This window comes from Apis mellifera, linkage group LG2, assembly GCF_003254395.2.
Source record: "Apis mellifera strain DH4 linkage group LG2, Amel_HAv3.1, whole genome shotgun sequence".
In the NCBI taxonomy this organism is placed as follows: Eukaryota; Metazoa; Arthropoda; class Insecta; order Hymenoptera; family Apidae; genus Apis; species Apis mellifera.
The window spans coordinates 14091559-14105031 of NC_037639.1; the positions used below are offsets into that span (position 1 = coordinate 14091559).

Genomic DNA, 13473 nt, shown 5'->3' on the forward strand with positions numbered 1-13473 from the left:
AACGTCGACCCAAATACCTCTCGAGTCTCTTCTCGCGATGTCGAGATAATCTCGACTCGAATCTCCGCCACGGTCACTCGACCCGAGATCGGGCCGAACCGAGTCAAAGGAGAAGATAACCGAACCGCGATGCAACTTTCTCTCACGACAAAACTGCGTCGTTAGATCGATCTCTCTCGGCCGAGATTTCAATTTTCAAAAGAAAAATTATCTTTGGCGTAATTTCCTCTCGAGAATTTTTGAAAGTATCGCGTTAAGAGAAATGAGGCTTTTTTTTTTTGAACGAAGGCTGAAATAATAAACTTCTGTCTCGCAAAACTTGAAGAAAAAAAAAAAAAGAAATCGTTCTTCCTGCGTTAATCTTCGTGCGAAAATAAGCGTGACACACGTCGAATACGTTGCGTAACACGAGAAACGCTTTAATTGATTCCTCGCTAATAAATGCGTCCAACGTGTTCACACATATTAAAATCGGCAAGGTCGATCCATTAGCGAATACGACGCATCCTTCGTGCGCGCTGGATGCAACTGGTTTCCGTGTATTACGTGTGCCGCCTCTTAATCGGGAAGTCGCCTTAATTCTCCGTAAGGTGAGTAGCTTCGCCGTCACCATCGTTTCCCCGTCTTCCCGTGTCAAAATTTTCTCTCGGCCAAAAGACTCGTCTCGAGCAGAAAACGTTCCAATTTTTCCCCTCAAACGTTCCAATTTTTCCCTCCCCTCCCACAGTTTCATCGATATCAGCACCGCGTCTGGAATCACGTGCATACTCGCATCGAAGTCTCGTAACGCCAAGTATCGTACGGCCTTGCCGCGTAATCGGGAACGCGTTGTATCACTTTGTTCCACCTTTTCAATACGCGTAAGCGGGAAAGGGGAAGGGAGGAGACTCTTGAAAAATTGAAATAATCATAAATACGCGAATTAACATGTAACAACCTTAATAATTAAACATCTATTTAATTTATCTTTTTAATTTTGCTCACTTTGCGTTAGAATAGAACTAGAACTAGAATAGAATAGAACTTTAGAACTATTTCTTACCTCTTAAAAATCTCACTTCCACTTTCTCTTTCTATATAATCCCTTTCACGTGTCGAATGATCGTTAATAGTTTATATAATTCAAAGCAAGTCTTGGTAAAATATATCGGATACCTTTTCTCGTGACTCGTCACTTCTCGATTCGATCGCTCGTCTAATCGATTCCCCGGCCGGTTTAACCCAAATGATCAAGCGAATTCGCAGATACAGAGGAGGGGAGGAGAGACGGGCGATCGGGTGAGAATCCGAAGGGAAGGCGGCCGAGCGTTGAATGAAAAAAATCGGGAGGGATCAGCGCGTTTCTTTTTTATCGCTGGCGATGAGCGAGGGGGGGATAAGAGGAGCGTTGCACAAGAGAGCGTGCGAACGAAACGACCCTTTACACGCCTCGTAATAATGTTCACCGGCAGGTGAATCGGGTGTGGGCGTGTAATATATACGCTCTCTTTCCCCCTTCTCTCCCCGACCTCGCTGTTTCCACTCGCGGTACAATAAAGCGCGTTTCAAAAACTCGAGGCTTTCGCTATCTTGTATATATATACGACGCTTGTCATTGTTCCATGAATTTCCAACGCGAGTTCATGCACCACAGTTGTAACGGATAACGACGAACAATGACGACGATAATCCGTTTCGAGGAGAGACACGGATTTCTTCCTTTTCGAAACAAAAAAGAAAAAGGAAAAATGCGTGAAGAGAAGGAAGAATAATTTCTTCTCTTTTGGGAAGGGTGCGAAGTATCTGGCGGAGCGTGATAGTGGAAACTCTCGACGACGATCCAAACGTTCTGATCGTTCGGGGTTTTAGCCCTGGTAATTAAGGGCTAAAATTCAACCCTCGTGGGCGTTGTCGGTTGCTCCCGACGAGGGTGTATTTTAACCGTCAAACTCTCTCGTAATACGCCCTCGTATCCATCGTTACGCTTAAATCGTAATGGAAAAAAAAAATCAATAACCGCGGAAGATTTATTCTTGGAAATAATGTGAAATCGTTAGGGGAATCTATATTCTCTTATAGGCGAAGCATTATTTATTCACGATCGTGCCGCCTTCAACGCTGTACAACACTTCCAGATTACCACGTTTCACAGATTCGTTCGTGCACGCGCCGGTGTAAGAACCGTTGCTCGAACAATCGAAAGAAGAAGAAGAAGAAGAAAAATAGTTTCAACGTTATTCGTTATAATAAATCTCGTAAAAATCGTTTCCACCCCGCGGAAATAAAAGTACGAAACGCTCGAAAACGGGGAAAAAAAGAAGGCATTCCTTTAAAAATCTCACTCTACGAATAGAATCTCTAATCGTAAACAAGATTCGAACGATCTCACCCTATCGCGACGAGGAACGAATCGGCAAGCGTCCTCGAAGTTGGTCGGGTGCTCCGATTAAGCCGAGGCCACTCGAGGCCACCCTCCGGTTATATCGAAGAAGAGGACGAAGAAGAAGATAAAGAGGCATCGTGCTCCTCTTGCCGCGAGAACGAACGAGTTTCTATTTCCAAGAGAACGAAAGAAAGAACAGGAAGGGAGAAAGGGACGAATGGTCGTCGATTCGACTCGATACACGGAACCGAGTATAGACAGGCCGAAAGACGGAGAGAAGAAAAGAGAGAGAGAGTAGATCGTCGAGGGACAGGCAAGCGTCACGGAGTGGAAAAGCGTATCGCGGGGGGTTAAGGTATTGATCGTGCTTCCCCATCGTGCATGGGGGTGGCTTCGCGCGCGGCGACCCCCATAACCGTTGCGTCGCCATTACAGCGGCATGGATCGCGCGGGGACGTAGCGCGTAAAAGCGGCCCAACTTCTCGAACCGTAACACGGCGGGGTGCGTCGCTGCTTGCGTGGGGAGCTGCGTTTTTCCTTTCGACGAAGGAAGAAAAAAAGGCGAGCGTGGGGTGCGAGACGTGCGCGTGCACAAGGCCGAGCGCGAGGTGGACGGCATCTGGAGTCCCGGGGGTGGGACGGGCGAGGGAGGACGAAAAAGGTAAGGGGAAGAGGGAAGGAAAAAGGGAGATTGTGTATTCGCGTTAGGGAATAGAAGTGGCGTGTGCAGAAAGGCCTGTGTGGTTCGCGGCGAAGCTTCCGGCCACGGCGCAAGCTCCGAACACCTTGTTTACATTCGACCAACACCGAGGAGAGGAAGCACGTTGCTCGAACGAGGAAAATAAGGGAGTAGTTGTGGGAAACGTGTCGGCGGCGTGCCGGACAATAAGTGCGCCGCGCTTTCGACGAAATCGGGAGAATTCGAGGATTGGAGGAAGCTGGGGAGCGTTCGAACGCGATTCATGGCGTTCCGCGGGCGCATCGTCGTCGCTTAATGGACGGGTGAGTAGTAAGCGTAAGCGACTTGTGCGATGACTCTCTCTCTCTCTTTTGTTTACAACGTACTCGCGCGCGTGTCTCGACCGTACGCGCACCTCGAATAGTTTCTGCTCGACAAACGACGTTCAAATTTTCGAAATTTATATAAATTGGGGAGTAATACGAAAAAACGAGGATTCGAACGTTCTTCGATCGAAGAGAATCGGCCCGTTGAAATTTTTCCCGCGCTCTAATGACGCGGCCTGCCAGGTGAAACGGAAAACGAAAGTCGACGCTTCCCCTTACTTTTCGAATTCGAAGAATAATTTTGTTTTTCGAAATCGGAACGGAGAAAATTTTAAGAAACGGAGGAGGTGGATAACGGGGGTAACGATTGGTCGAGATTATGGCCAATTGGAGAATTTATGGTTTGGTCATATATCGATTTTGGCGGAAGGCGCGAAAACGAGGCAGGCGAATTTTCGATAGGTTTCGCGGTCAACGACTTTCCACGGCAAAACAATTTCCACGCGAGCTTTATCGATTTCCAAGCTGGTCGCGTGTAACGAACGCATCAGGTAACGTAACAGCCGGGATAATAGCGTCGGAAGTCGACGCTATTTACTTGCGCAACAGTACTGTCCAATTGCGGGATAACGTGGCGCTAATCGATAAGCGAATATGACAGGCGGATCGGCGTTAATTAACCGCCTCTCAAACTTCGTCTTCGTTTCGATCCCCTTACGCTTCCCCTCTACTTATACATTTCGAGTAACGAAATACAAATGTACGTTCAAATTTGAACGATTGACACGGGCAAAAATCGAGTCGATTTTATAAAAATCACGGTCTCGTGGGAACACGTAGACGAAAAGTGGTGCGCGCGCGCGTGTATACCGGGTGTCTGGGTTCACCGTGGGCCGTGGCATTGAACCATAGAACTGGAGGTCGGTTGGACGAGGGGAAGTTGGGAATGGAAAGGGACGGAGCACTTCTCTTCCTTTCGAACTGATCGTGAAATATCCTCGTGCGGGGACATAAATCGAGAGTTCGAAAAAAGATCGTTATTTTTTTAATCGAGAATTAATTATTCGAACGTTAGATTCTTTGATGGATAGCTGCTTCGAGAAAATAATTAGGACTTCGAGAATTTAGAATTTATTTCGAATTTCATAACAAAAACTTCTTCTTTCTTCTTCTTTCGAGAGGGAAAGAAAATCTTCTCTTTTCCATAAAAGGAACGTTTCGCTTCGAGATTAAAGTAAAGGAGAAAATTTCTGGGTCGCCTCCTGGGAACCTGTGAACAACGACAACGCGAATTGCCAGACTGGAAATCCCTCTGTGATCTTCGAATATCGAAATGAGAATAAAGAAAATAGAATACGTCTCGTGTCACGAGAAAGAATCTCGAATCCCCTTTCTCCTATCTATAAAATTGATAAACACGAGCAAACGAGCGATTACGATCGTCGAGTCGTAATCGTAAATCGTAATCTCTCGATTCGCAAGCGCGTGGTGTGCGAAATTTCGCGTGAAACGCGCGGAAACCGTGAAGCGAGACGAGAGAGTGGGACGAGAGAGAGAGAGAGAGAGAGAGTCGAGGGGAAGCGATTCGCGAAGAGAAAGGAGCGAAGTATCGGGCGCCCATCATAAAACCACGATTATTCGTGTGCGAGCCGGCAATCGCGACGCCAGTCCCTCGCCACGCGGTTCGCAATTATCGAGATTTTCGCGTTTCGAGAGGGCTCGCGTCGACGTGACTGGTGAAACCAGACAGACAGTTTTTTTTCGTCGACGCGCGACAGCCAGGTGATATCTCGAGATCTCTGTCACGAGATCTTTATCATCGGTTTTTTCCTTTTTTCTTTTTTTTTTTTTTTTTCGGTGATACGAAAAAGTTGGATCCCTCGTCGTCGAAGGAACAAATATATAAGTTTTTCGATCAGTGTCGATGTATCAAGGTCATCTCGTGCAAGATAAACAATTCATTATGGAGGTAAGATAAAGAGATATTACGATTTTGTCAAACACGTGTACAGGACGTGTTGATACGTATATTTGGGATACGTTCGAAGAAATCGAAATAAGTGAGAAAATTGGCGTACAAAAACAAGCGAAGACTCTATCGAGTTCGTTCTAAGACGAAGCGAGATCGTTTCATCTAATTTCAATTGCCTACAATACTCGATAAACTCGATATTTTTCCGTTTGCTTTAACCATTAGAATCGATCCTCTAACGATGAATATATTAACACCTTACATATACACGCGCATTCTTCGTACGTATAATTTAAAGATAACTTTAATGCGTGATTTCTTTTATCGGGCGTGAAATTTAAAAGCAATTTTTCTCTCTCTATCCGACGATGCACCGCCATTTTTATCATAAAATTCCAACATCTCCGCTTTATTATTCCCCGTGTTTCCGCGGTTTGTGAAAGCTCGAACAGCCGGTCTCCGGGTAAACCGACTCGTAACAGATCCGTGGTAATAGAATTTTTTTTCTACGCGAGATATGATCGAATGTCGTATCCCATTTCACAGGCCTCGTCGGTTCTCCGCTAAGAGTTTCCCGTCCGAACATTCGTTTGGAATATCGAGCGAACGACCAGCCAAGCTGGCAAGAGGAACACGAGAGAGAGCGTCGTTTCCAATTTTTATTCCACCTTTCGTCCCGTCGACGACGTCGACCCACTTTTCCCTTTTCCCTCTCCTCGTCACCTTTCTTTCTTTCTTTCTTTCTTTCTTTCTTTCGTTTTTTCAACTGCTGCAAAAAAGTAGAGAGAAGCGCGGAAAGCGGATAATATCGGACAGGAAGAACAATGGCGGTTGTAATCATCGTAATTACTACGATTATTATCTCGCGAGCGATGTTACGATATCTCGGTCGACTCTCTGAAATTTTACGACGATGCCAGAAAGAATCGCTCGAATAAGACGCGAGGAAAAGCGTGACTTGGATCGTACGGATATGGAATCAATGAATCCGAATGGAATGTTTTCGTGTCGCGGAACAATAGATGTTTCCAACGATTCGACGCGCGCTTCTTCGCATTCCTCGGACAATCTTTCGCTTTTCCAGCGTATTCGAATCCTGTGTGAATTGAAATCGAAAGGAAAGGAAAAAAGGGAAAAAAGGTTGGAAGAGAAATTAAGCGACTGGTTGAAACGACGTTTCGAGGGAAAAAGTTTGGTTCGGAAAGGGGGTCGTCGGATCGAGGAGAGTGCGCGGATCGGCGGCGATCGGTTGGTTGGGCGCGGAGCGGAATCTGGCCGATGGCGCGGTTGGGTCGATGGACGTTACGTGGGCGTCGCGACGCCGGCGCCGGCACGAAGCTCACAGGTGGTCGCCATGCAGTCTGGCCGTGTTTCGTGTCGGATGCCGCGGCAGCAGCTCGCCGTGACGCTTTTTCGAGGTCCACGACCGGCCGCCCGAATCGATCCGCCGCCGCCGCCGCCGCTTCCGATTGTTGTGACGCCGCGTGCCACGCCGTTCCAGGCCGCCTCCAGCAGGATCGCCACCGTAAGCCTTACATCTCCTAACCTTTCTCCTAATCTCTCCGAAATCGTCCTAAGCTTTCGATTTCACCGCTTCTTCCTAACCTCTCTTGACAAGATCTTCTCGACGAGGAAGCTTTGCGTTCGATTTTCTTCGCTTTGCACGGCGACCAGATTCCAGGTCGTTCTTCGTTCTCTTCGACTGTGGACGAAGACTGTAAATCTTCTTCTTCGTGCGTTCCACCTTAAACTGGCGAGGTGAGCCTTGTTCCAAGTTTCGCCTTTCTCCTAACCTTTCTACGAGCAGAGGTCTCCGCGGCGACGTGTACGATTTTCGTCTCCGTGCTCGATTTTTAGACCACGATTCTTCCATTGTCCGTTCCTTTTCAACAAATTCGAACGACAAGTGAAAGAGGAAAGAGAAGTGGAGAAGTTCGATTAAGGAAGGGAGGAATTGGATAGGAAATCATCTGGAGATTAGATCTGACATAATTCAATTTAATAAGATATCGGTTTTTCCACGAGAGACCTTTTCGCGATGTGGATGTTTCTCGAACGGTACGGCAGGGTGCTGCGGATGCGCCGCGGGCGAGGATGCTGCGAAGGGTGGCGCGACCTAACCTGTACCACGATTCGTTTCGATTCGAGCGAAATATTTCCCCTCGAAAACAATTTTCCTCTTAAAAAAATACACCAAAAATATACACATATATATAAAACTCTTATCGTTTCATCCCTCGTTAAAACGCACGGATTGAACGACGCGCAAAAAGTTCCCTTTCAAAACTTCTTCCGTTTCCATAATACAACAAAATTTCGGGCGAGGGGTGGAAAAATATTCGAAACAGCATCCGATGGATTCAAAGTAACCGGGAGGCTCGGTCGATATTTTCCGAGAACGAGGGGGAGAATATATATATATATATATATCGATCAGGTTGGAGGGCGGGCGGAGCCGGCGCGATAACCTCGCGATGTTTTTGTTTCTCTACGAGACTACTACTATCCCACTATCCAACCACCACCGTACGTACGTTCTTCCCTGCTCATTCAGGCCCTCACGCTACTTTCCAACCCGATACGTGTTGCTCCGCTCGCTGAATCCGTACACGAGTGAACACGCATCTGGCTTCCCTACTTTATTATTCCTCCTAATAACGCGCCTACCTTTTCTCAACCCCCCCCTCTCGAAAAATCCTTCCAAATTTCTCCTCGCTTCTCTCCTCGATAATTTCCACGACGACGAGTTTTTTGCTGAAACGATCTCGACACGATCATCTCGGCCCCGCTTCGTTTTTAATTACACGCCCACTTTGCCCCATCTCGCAACTTGTGCAATTGCTAGACGGAGAGAAAGAGAGAGAGAGAGAGAGAAAGAGGGTGAAGAAGAACGGAACAACTTTCACTCGAGATTCACCGCGCTCGTTCCTCCGCGTGGGGATTAAAAAATAAAGGGGGGAAAAGGCACGGATCCACACGCACACGCACACGCCCTGCCCCGCCCCGCCCCGCCACCCATCCTCCTCCCGAGTTTAAATTAAACGCGCCGCAGAAACTGGGTTACTCCCGCTCGCTGGAATCGAGTTCCCCTCCACCCGCTTCTAAACCGCGAGCCGCCGTTTGCACGCCCGGCCTTTTTATCGCGCGAGCGAAACGAAGGAGAGGGAAGCCTCGCGCGAGGAAACTAAATTTTTAACGACTCCGATTTTCGATTTGTTTCCCCTCGAGATCGTTCCCTCCCCAACCTTCGTCAACCGCGCGTGTTAAAGTTACCTCGCCAAAGTGTGTCACCGTGCAAGCACGCGAGGGAAGGGGCAGCTCTCGAGATTCTAGAATCCTGGGAGAAGGTGTTCGCTCGGGAAAGCTCGAGCGCGTGAAGGAGAGAGAAAGAGAATTTATTCCGAGTTTCGTAAAAACGATTAACGGAAAAGGAGGGAAAGAATCGAAAATAAAGCTCGGTTTTCCAACCGCGAGACAAACGGTCCGCTTTCAAAGCAAGAAAGGGAGAATATTAATAAACGAGAAGGAAAGAAGGAGACGAATGGTAATTCGTATCGCGGAAGGGGAGGAAGGAATTAATTAGGCATCGGCCGGCTGTATTAGCAATTTCCATTCTTCGGCCGATCGACAATAGGATAATTGGCGACGTTTCTAGAATTCCAGCGGGAGTACAATAACGGTCTCGCAATGGCTGCCTAGCAATCGACAATCTATTAGCCTCGATCGATATCACGACTCTCTCTCTCCCTTTCCAACAGATAGATCCCGAGGAAGAAGGGAAGAGTTCAGCGTCCGAAGAAAAGAGGCTTCGATCCGCCGCAATTTGAACGCGTTTCTCGTGGCCCGCGGGGACTCCTCGAGAAATCCTCGAGAATACTCCTCGCGTCATCTCACGGAAAGAGTGCGCGATGTGTGCGTTAATCCGTCGGGCTGGGTCGAAAACGCGGGCGGAATCGGATATTCGGAAGGAACCGGGAGGAGGAGGAGGAGGATTGTCGACGATTTAACCCGAGAAGGGAGGGGCGAATCGTGCGAAGAAAAAAAGGAAGGAGGAGAGAAGGAGCATAAATTAAGTCTCCTCCGATGTGTTCCATTAGCGGTGGATGGATAGGAAGGGAGGGAGGACAAGGGAGCGTCGGGTGACGAGAGGAGATCTGCAAGAGGCGATCGGTGAATCGCGCGGAATGGTGGAATGGCCGGCGAGCGTTGGTTATCGGCGTCGACGCCGTGGTCGGGTTCACGAGCGAGCAAGCGTGGTTCGAAGGCAGGTACGAAGGAAGGGGGAAAGAAGGTAGCGTGGGAAGAGGGCAGGTAGGGGGTACGTGGCAAAAGGCAGAAATAATTTCACATTTGCCGAGCTGGCTCGCACGTGTCACACGCCTCAGGCCCGCACACGTGCGCACACGTGTCCCTCTCCCGTTCCGTTCACGGGACACGCGAGATAGATAGTAGACGGAGAACAGCCGCGCTCACGAAACGGACTACCGAAACGTGGAGAAAAGGAAAGGAAAGGAAAGGAAAGGAAAGAAAGAGGGACGAGGATAGTGCGCGGCGAAAATAGAAAGGGGTGGAAAGTATATATATATATATATATAAAATATATACATATATATATATATACAGATACGTACATGTGGGAAGGAGGAGTGATAGCCCCCGAGGATCGTGGGATTAAAGCTTGTGACGGCGACGGACCGCGGATTTCTAAATATATAATAGCCGGCGATGTGCAAGAATAGGAGGGAAGAAGCAGCACGACTCGCGATCGCGTCTCTCGAGAGAACGAATGGAACGTGAGCTCGCAGTGGGCACCGCGACGCCGCGGCGTCATCCGGACGCGCGTTCCGATAGGTCAGTTATCGCGGAACAAACTAGCTGCCGGCGGGTCCGCGTTAGAATCCTGTATCAGCCTTTCTCGCACACAGGTAACCAACCATTTTTCCCATTTTACTTTGCTTCTTCTCTATACTTTCTTTCTTTCCACTTTCCATTTTCTTCACATGTGTAAATACATATATATATGTGTGTGTATCTTCTCTGTGAAAATTTAACGTAATTCATCCTGCGCTCGATGTATCCGTTTCCTTCCAACCGATTATACGTTTATATCCTCCCCTGCACTTGTTGAATTCCCCGTTTTATCTACGACTACTACACCGTAAAGCGTGTACCGGTTTGTCGTATACGCTACCCCTTTCGCCGTTCCTCCTCCCTCCTTGCCTCTTTCCCTCCCTCTTCCCCGTGAATCGATCCTTCGAACGGATTTCGTCCACTCGCGAATCCTCCTCGCCCTCTCCAACAATTTCTTACGCGTTCAATTGTACGTGGACGCGAGGAAAAGAAGAGGAACTAAGAGGAAATAAAACGCGACAGGATGAAGTGTCTCTCGTCTCCGGCTCGAGATCTTTCTTCTTTTTCTTCTTCTTCCTCGTCCCCTTAGACGAATTTCCCTTTGTTCCTTTTTCGTCGAGACGCTGCCGTGTATTTACGTTGCGGTCGGTCGTTGCCACCCCTCTCTCCCATTTTCTTCTTCTTCTTCTCGCCTCCTCCTCCTTCTCCTCGAGATGCACTCGGAATATCGTGACTCGAGGTAGGTCAGTAACTGTATCCTTCCACCCTCCGCCATCCATCCGCGCGTTCTTCCGTCCCGTTTCATTCACCCATTTCCCTCTCTCTCTCTCTCTTTCTCTCTCGTCGCAATTTCGTCATCGGCCCACAATACTCACCCCATCTAGTTTCTATTCTCTCCGTTCGTTACGATCCGAATTACGGCCGTCACAGATTCCGGGAGCGTGTAAACTGGACGTTTATTACGGGGGAGGTCGAAAATAATCGTGACGCGGTCTTTCTGGGAAGGGGGCGAGTAATAAATTCCGTTGCCGCGGCGGGAAACGGGCGAATCGTGCCGCGAAAATAGTTTAGTATGCGTGGAACGAGCGCGAGGGCACGCTCGCGGCTGTAATTTATTCCGAGTTTGCGACAGCGGGCAAACATTCGCACGTGGCCGTTGTCAATGAACCAAGCGACGCGATCGCTTTCCTTTCGATCGCTTCGCCTAATTCCTTCGTGCTCGCAAATGGAACCGTTGGTAACGTGCGTAAGTTTCGTACTAAAAATAAGAGAGTGGCGTCACGTTCCGTTCGAACCGCTCTCTTGAGATGGGGAAAGAAGAAAGAAATTACGTCACGTCGAAGAAAAAGTCGAACTCGAGTTTCGAACTTTTTCTTCTTCTTCTTTTTTCGTTATTATTAACATGTAGCTCTTGGAGCAATAATTGCAAGAGGCCGCTTTATTCGACGAGCTTATTTGTTATTCGTGTCGGTGTCATCGATACCCTACCCGATATAAATAACAGCTTCCGTTAACTAGTCGCGCAACAACGTTCGATAATCGATAATTTATCCCTTTGAAGAGCAGCGATGATGGTGTAAATATAGAAGAAATACGGAGAATTCGTAGGCGAGATGACTTTCAACTATTTAATTTCGCTCTCCTCCTCTTTTTTTTTTTTTTTGCTTGCGAGAGGAGAATTCCAAATTTAGATCTGTTGGGGATATATTAGGGTAGGATCGAGAATGGAAGAACGATTCTCCAACAACAAGTGACCCACTTTTAATCGCGTGATATCCATCGATACGAAAATGATGTACATATATATATATATACGTAAGTTGAAAAATCTGATTCGAATGGGCTGGTGAATCTATCTACGAAACGCAAAACAAACCCGCTCTTACATAAACTCGCCACTCCAGCTAATTATCCGCGCTGCGTCCAATGACCCATTTAACGCCGCGTTCGAGAATCGATAGCTTTTCACCGGAGGGAAAACCGTGCCATTTCCATCCGGAGAACCGATAATTCGAACGGCGAGCAAATATTAAAAATTCATCGGCCGACCGATATCCACTCTCTTCTGTTTGCTCCACGCTAATTCGGCTCTCAGCCTAATAATAATTGGCCAAATAAATATTTACCGATCTTGAAAAAAAAAAATCTAAGAAATGGTTTTAAATTATAATTTCCTTCGATCCAAGATCTAAGCTCGAGATCTAAAGCATTTTCTTCTTCTCTCCGTCCGATAATTATAACTTTCGCGGTTTGTTCGAGTTATTTTGAGGCCTAGTTTGAAAAGAAAAGAAAGAAATAGCTAAAAGTTAGCAACGAGTTCGGCCAAAGCGACCAGGATAACGGACAAAGTATTAATAGAATCGAAGAAAGTAAACTTTTGCGACCGACTGTAGCCTCTATACCGCCGCGTATACACTACACAGAAACTTGAAACTAGTTCTAGCTGGAAATTTGCAGAAAAAAAAGAAAGAAAGAAAGAAAGAAAGAAAGAAGAAACGAAAAAGGATAGAAACGACGGCAATCACCGTAACGCAATTGACGCAAAGTCCCGCACGACGATGAGGACGCAACAAAAAAAAAGGAAAACAAAGAAAAAAAAAAAGAAAGAACTCGAGCAGGTTCTATAGCTCGCGTTCTCGCTCGACGGTTCTCATTCGCTTTCCCGTCTCGTGCTCGTCTCGAGTTCCTCGAAGCGGGGCCGCGCGGAAAAGATGAACAACGCACGTGACCAACGGCTCGCCTCGATCACCAGTGCCATGTTTGGCGATCCTCTGCCGCGGGCAGAGAGACAGAGAGAGAGAGAGAGAGCGATCGAGCGAGCGAACTCGGCGGGGATGGAGGCTTCCCCTTGAGAACCAGTGTCGATCGGATCGCGGCGATCGATCGATTTCGTTCTTCGTTTCCCGAATTTCCTCCTCTTCGCGTTTTTCTCGGTTGGCACGCGATGGATACGGCAACCGTGCCGAGTAAGTTCAACGTTCAAGGCTAACGTCACGCCGGCCCGAGATTAGGCGAGCTATCTCTCTCTCTCTCAAGCTCTCCTTATCTCGTATCGATCGGCTGCTCGAGGAGCTCGTCGACGAGGACGCGGACATGTGCTCGATATTCGCCTTGGGACGACTAATTGTCGAGGGAGCGGAGAGAAGAGGGAGAAAAGGTAGATAGAAGGCGCGAAGGAGATGGAGGATTATTCTCTAGGATTAAGCGCCACTGTTGTGTTTCCGCGTGATATAGGTGAACGCGCTCGAGGAATGGAATTTAACTCGAGCGGAGGTGAAAACGC

General features: G+C 47.8%; 1 protein-coding gene across 6 annotated transcripts in view; it reads left to right on the plus strand.

Moving 5' to 3' along the window:
- Window positions 1-3062: 3062 nt before the first annotated feature.
- The window catches only part of LOC410819 (proton channel OtopLc), a 29539-nt gene continuing 19128 nt past the window's right edge, over window positions 3063-13473 (plus strand). The window contains exon 1 of one of the 6 annotated variants that reach the window (XM_006568914.3): window positions 3063-3364. Coding sequence is in view for 4 of the 6 variants with exons in the window: in XM_006568910.3 (XP_006568973.1) it covers window positions 6618-6864 (247 nt within the window). In the remaining 2 variants the exon portion in view is untranslated. Of the gene's footprint in view, window positions 3365-5033; window positions 5337-6602; window positions 6865-9944; window positions 10265-13017; window positions 13157-13178; window positions 13348-13473 lie in introns of those variants that run through there. The other 5 variants (XM_006568915.3, XM_006568910.3, XM_006568911.3 and 2 more) reach the window with 5 other exon arrangements.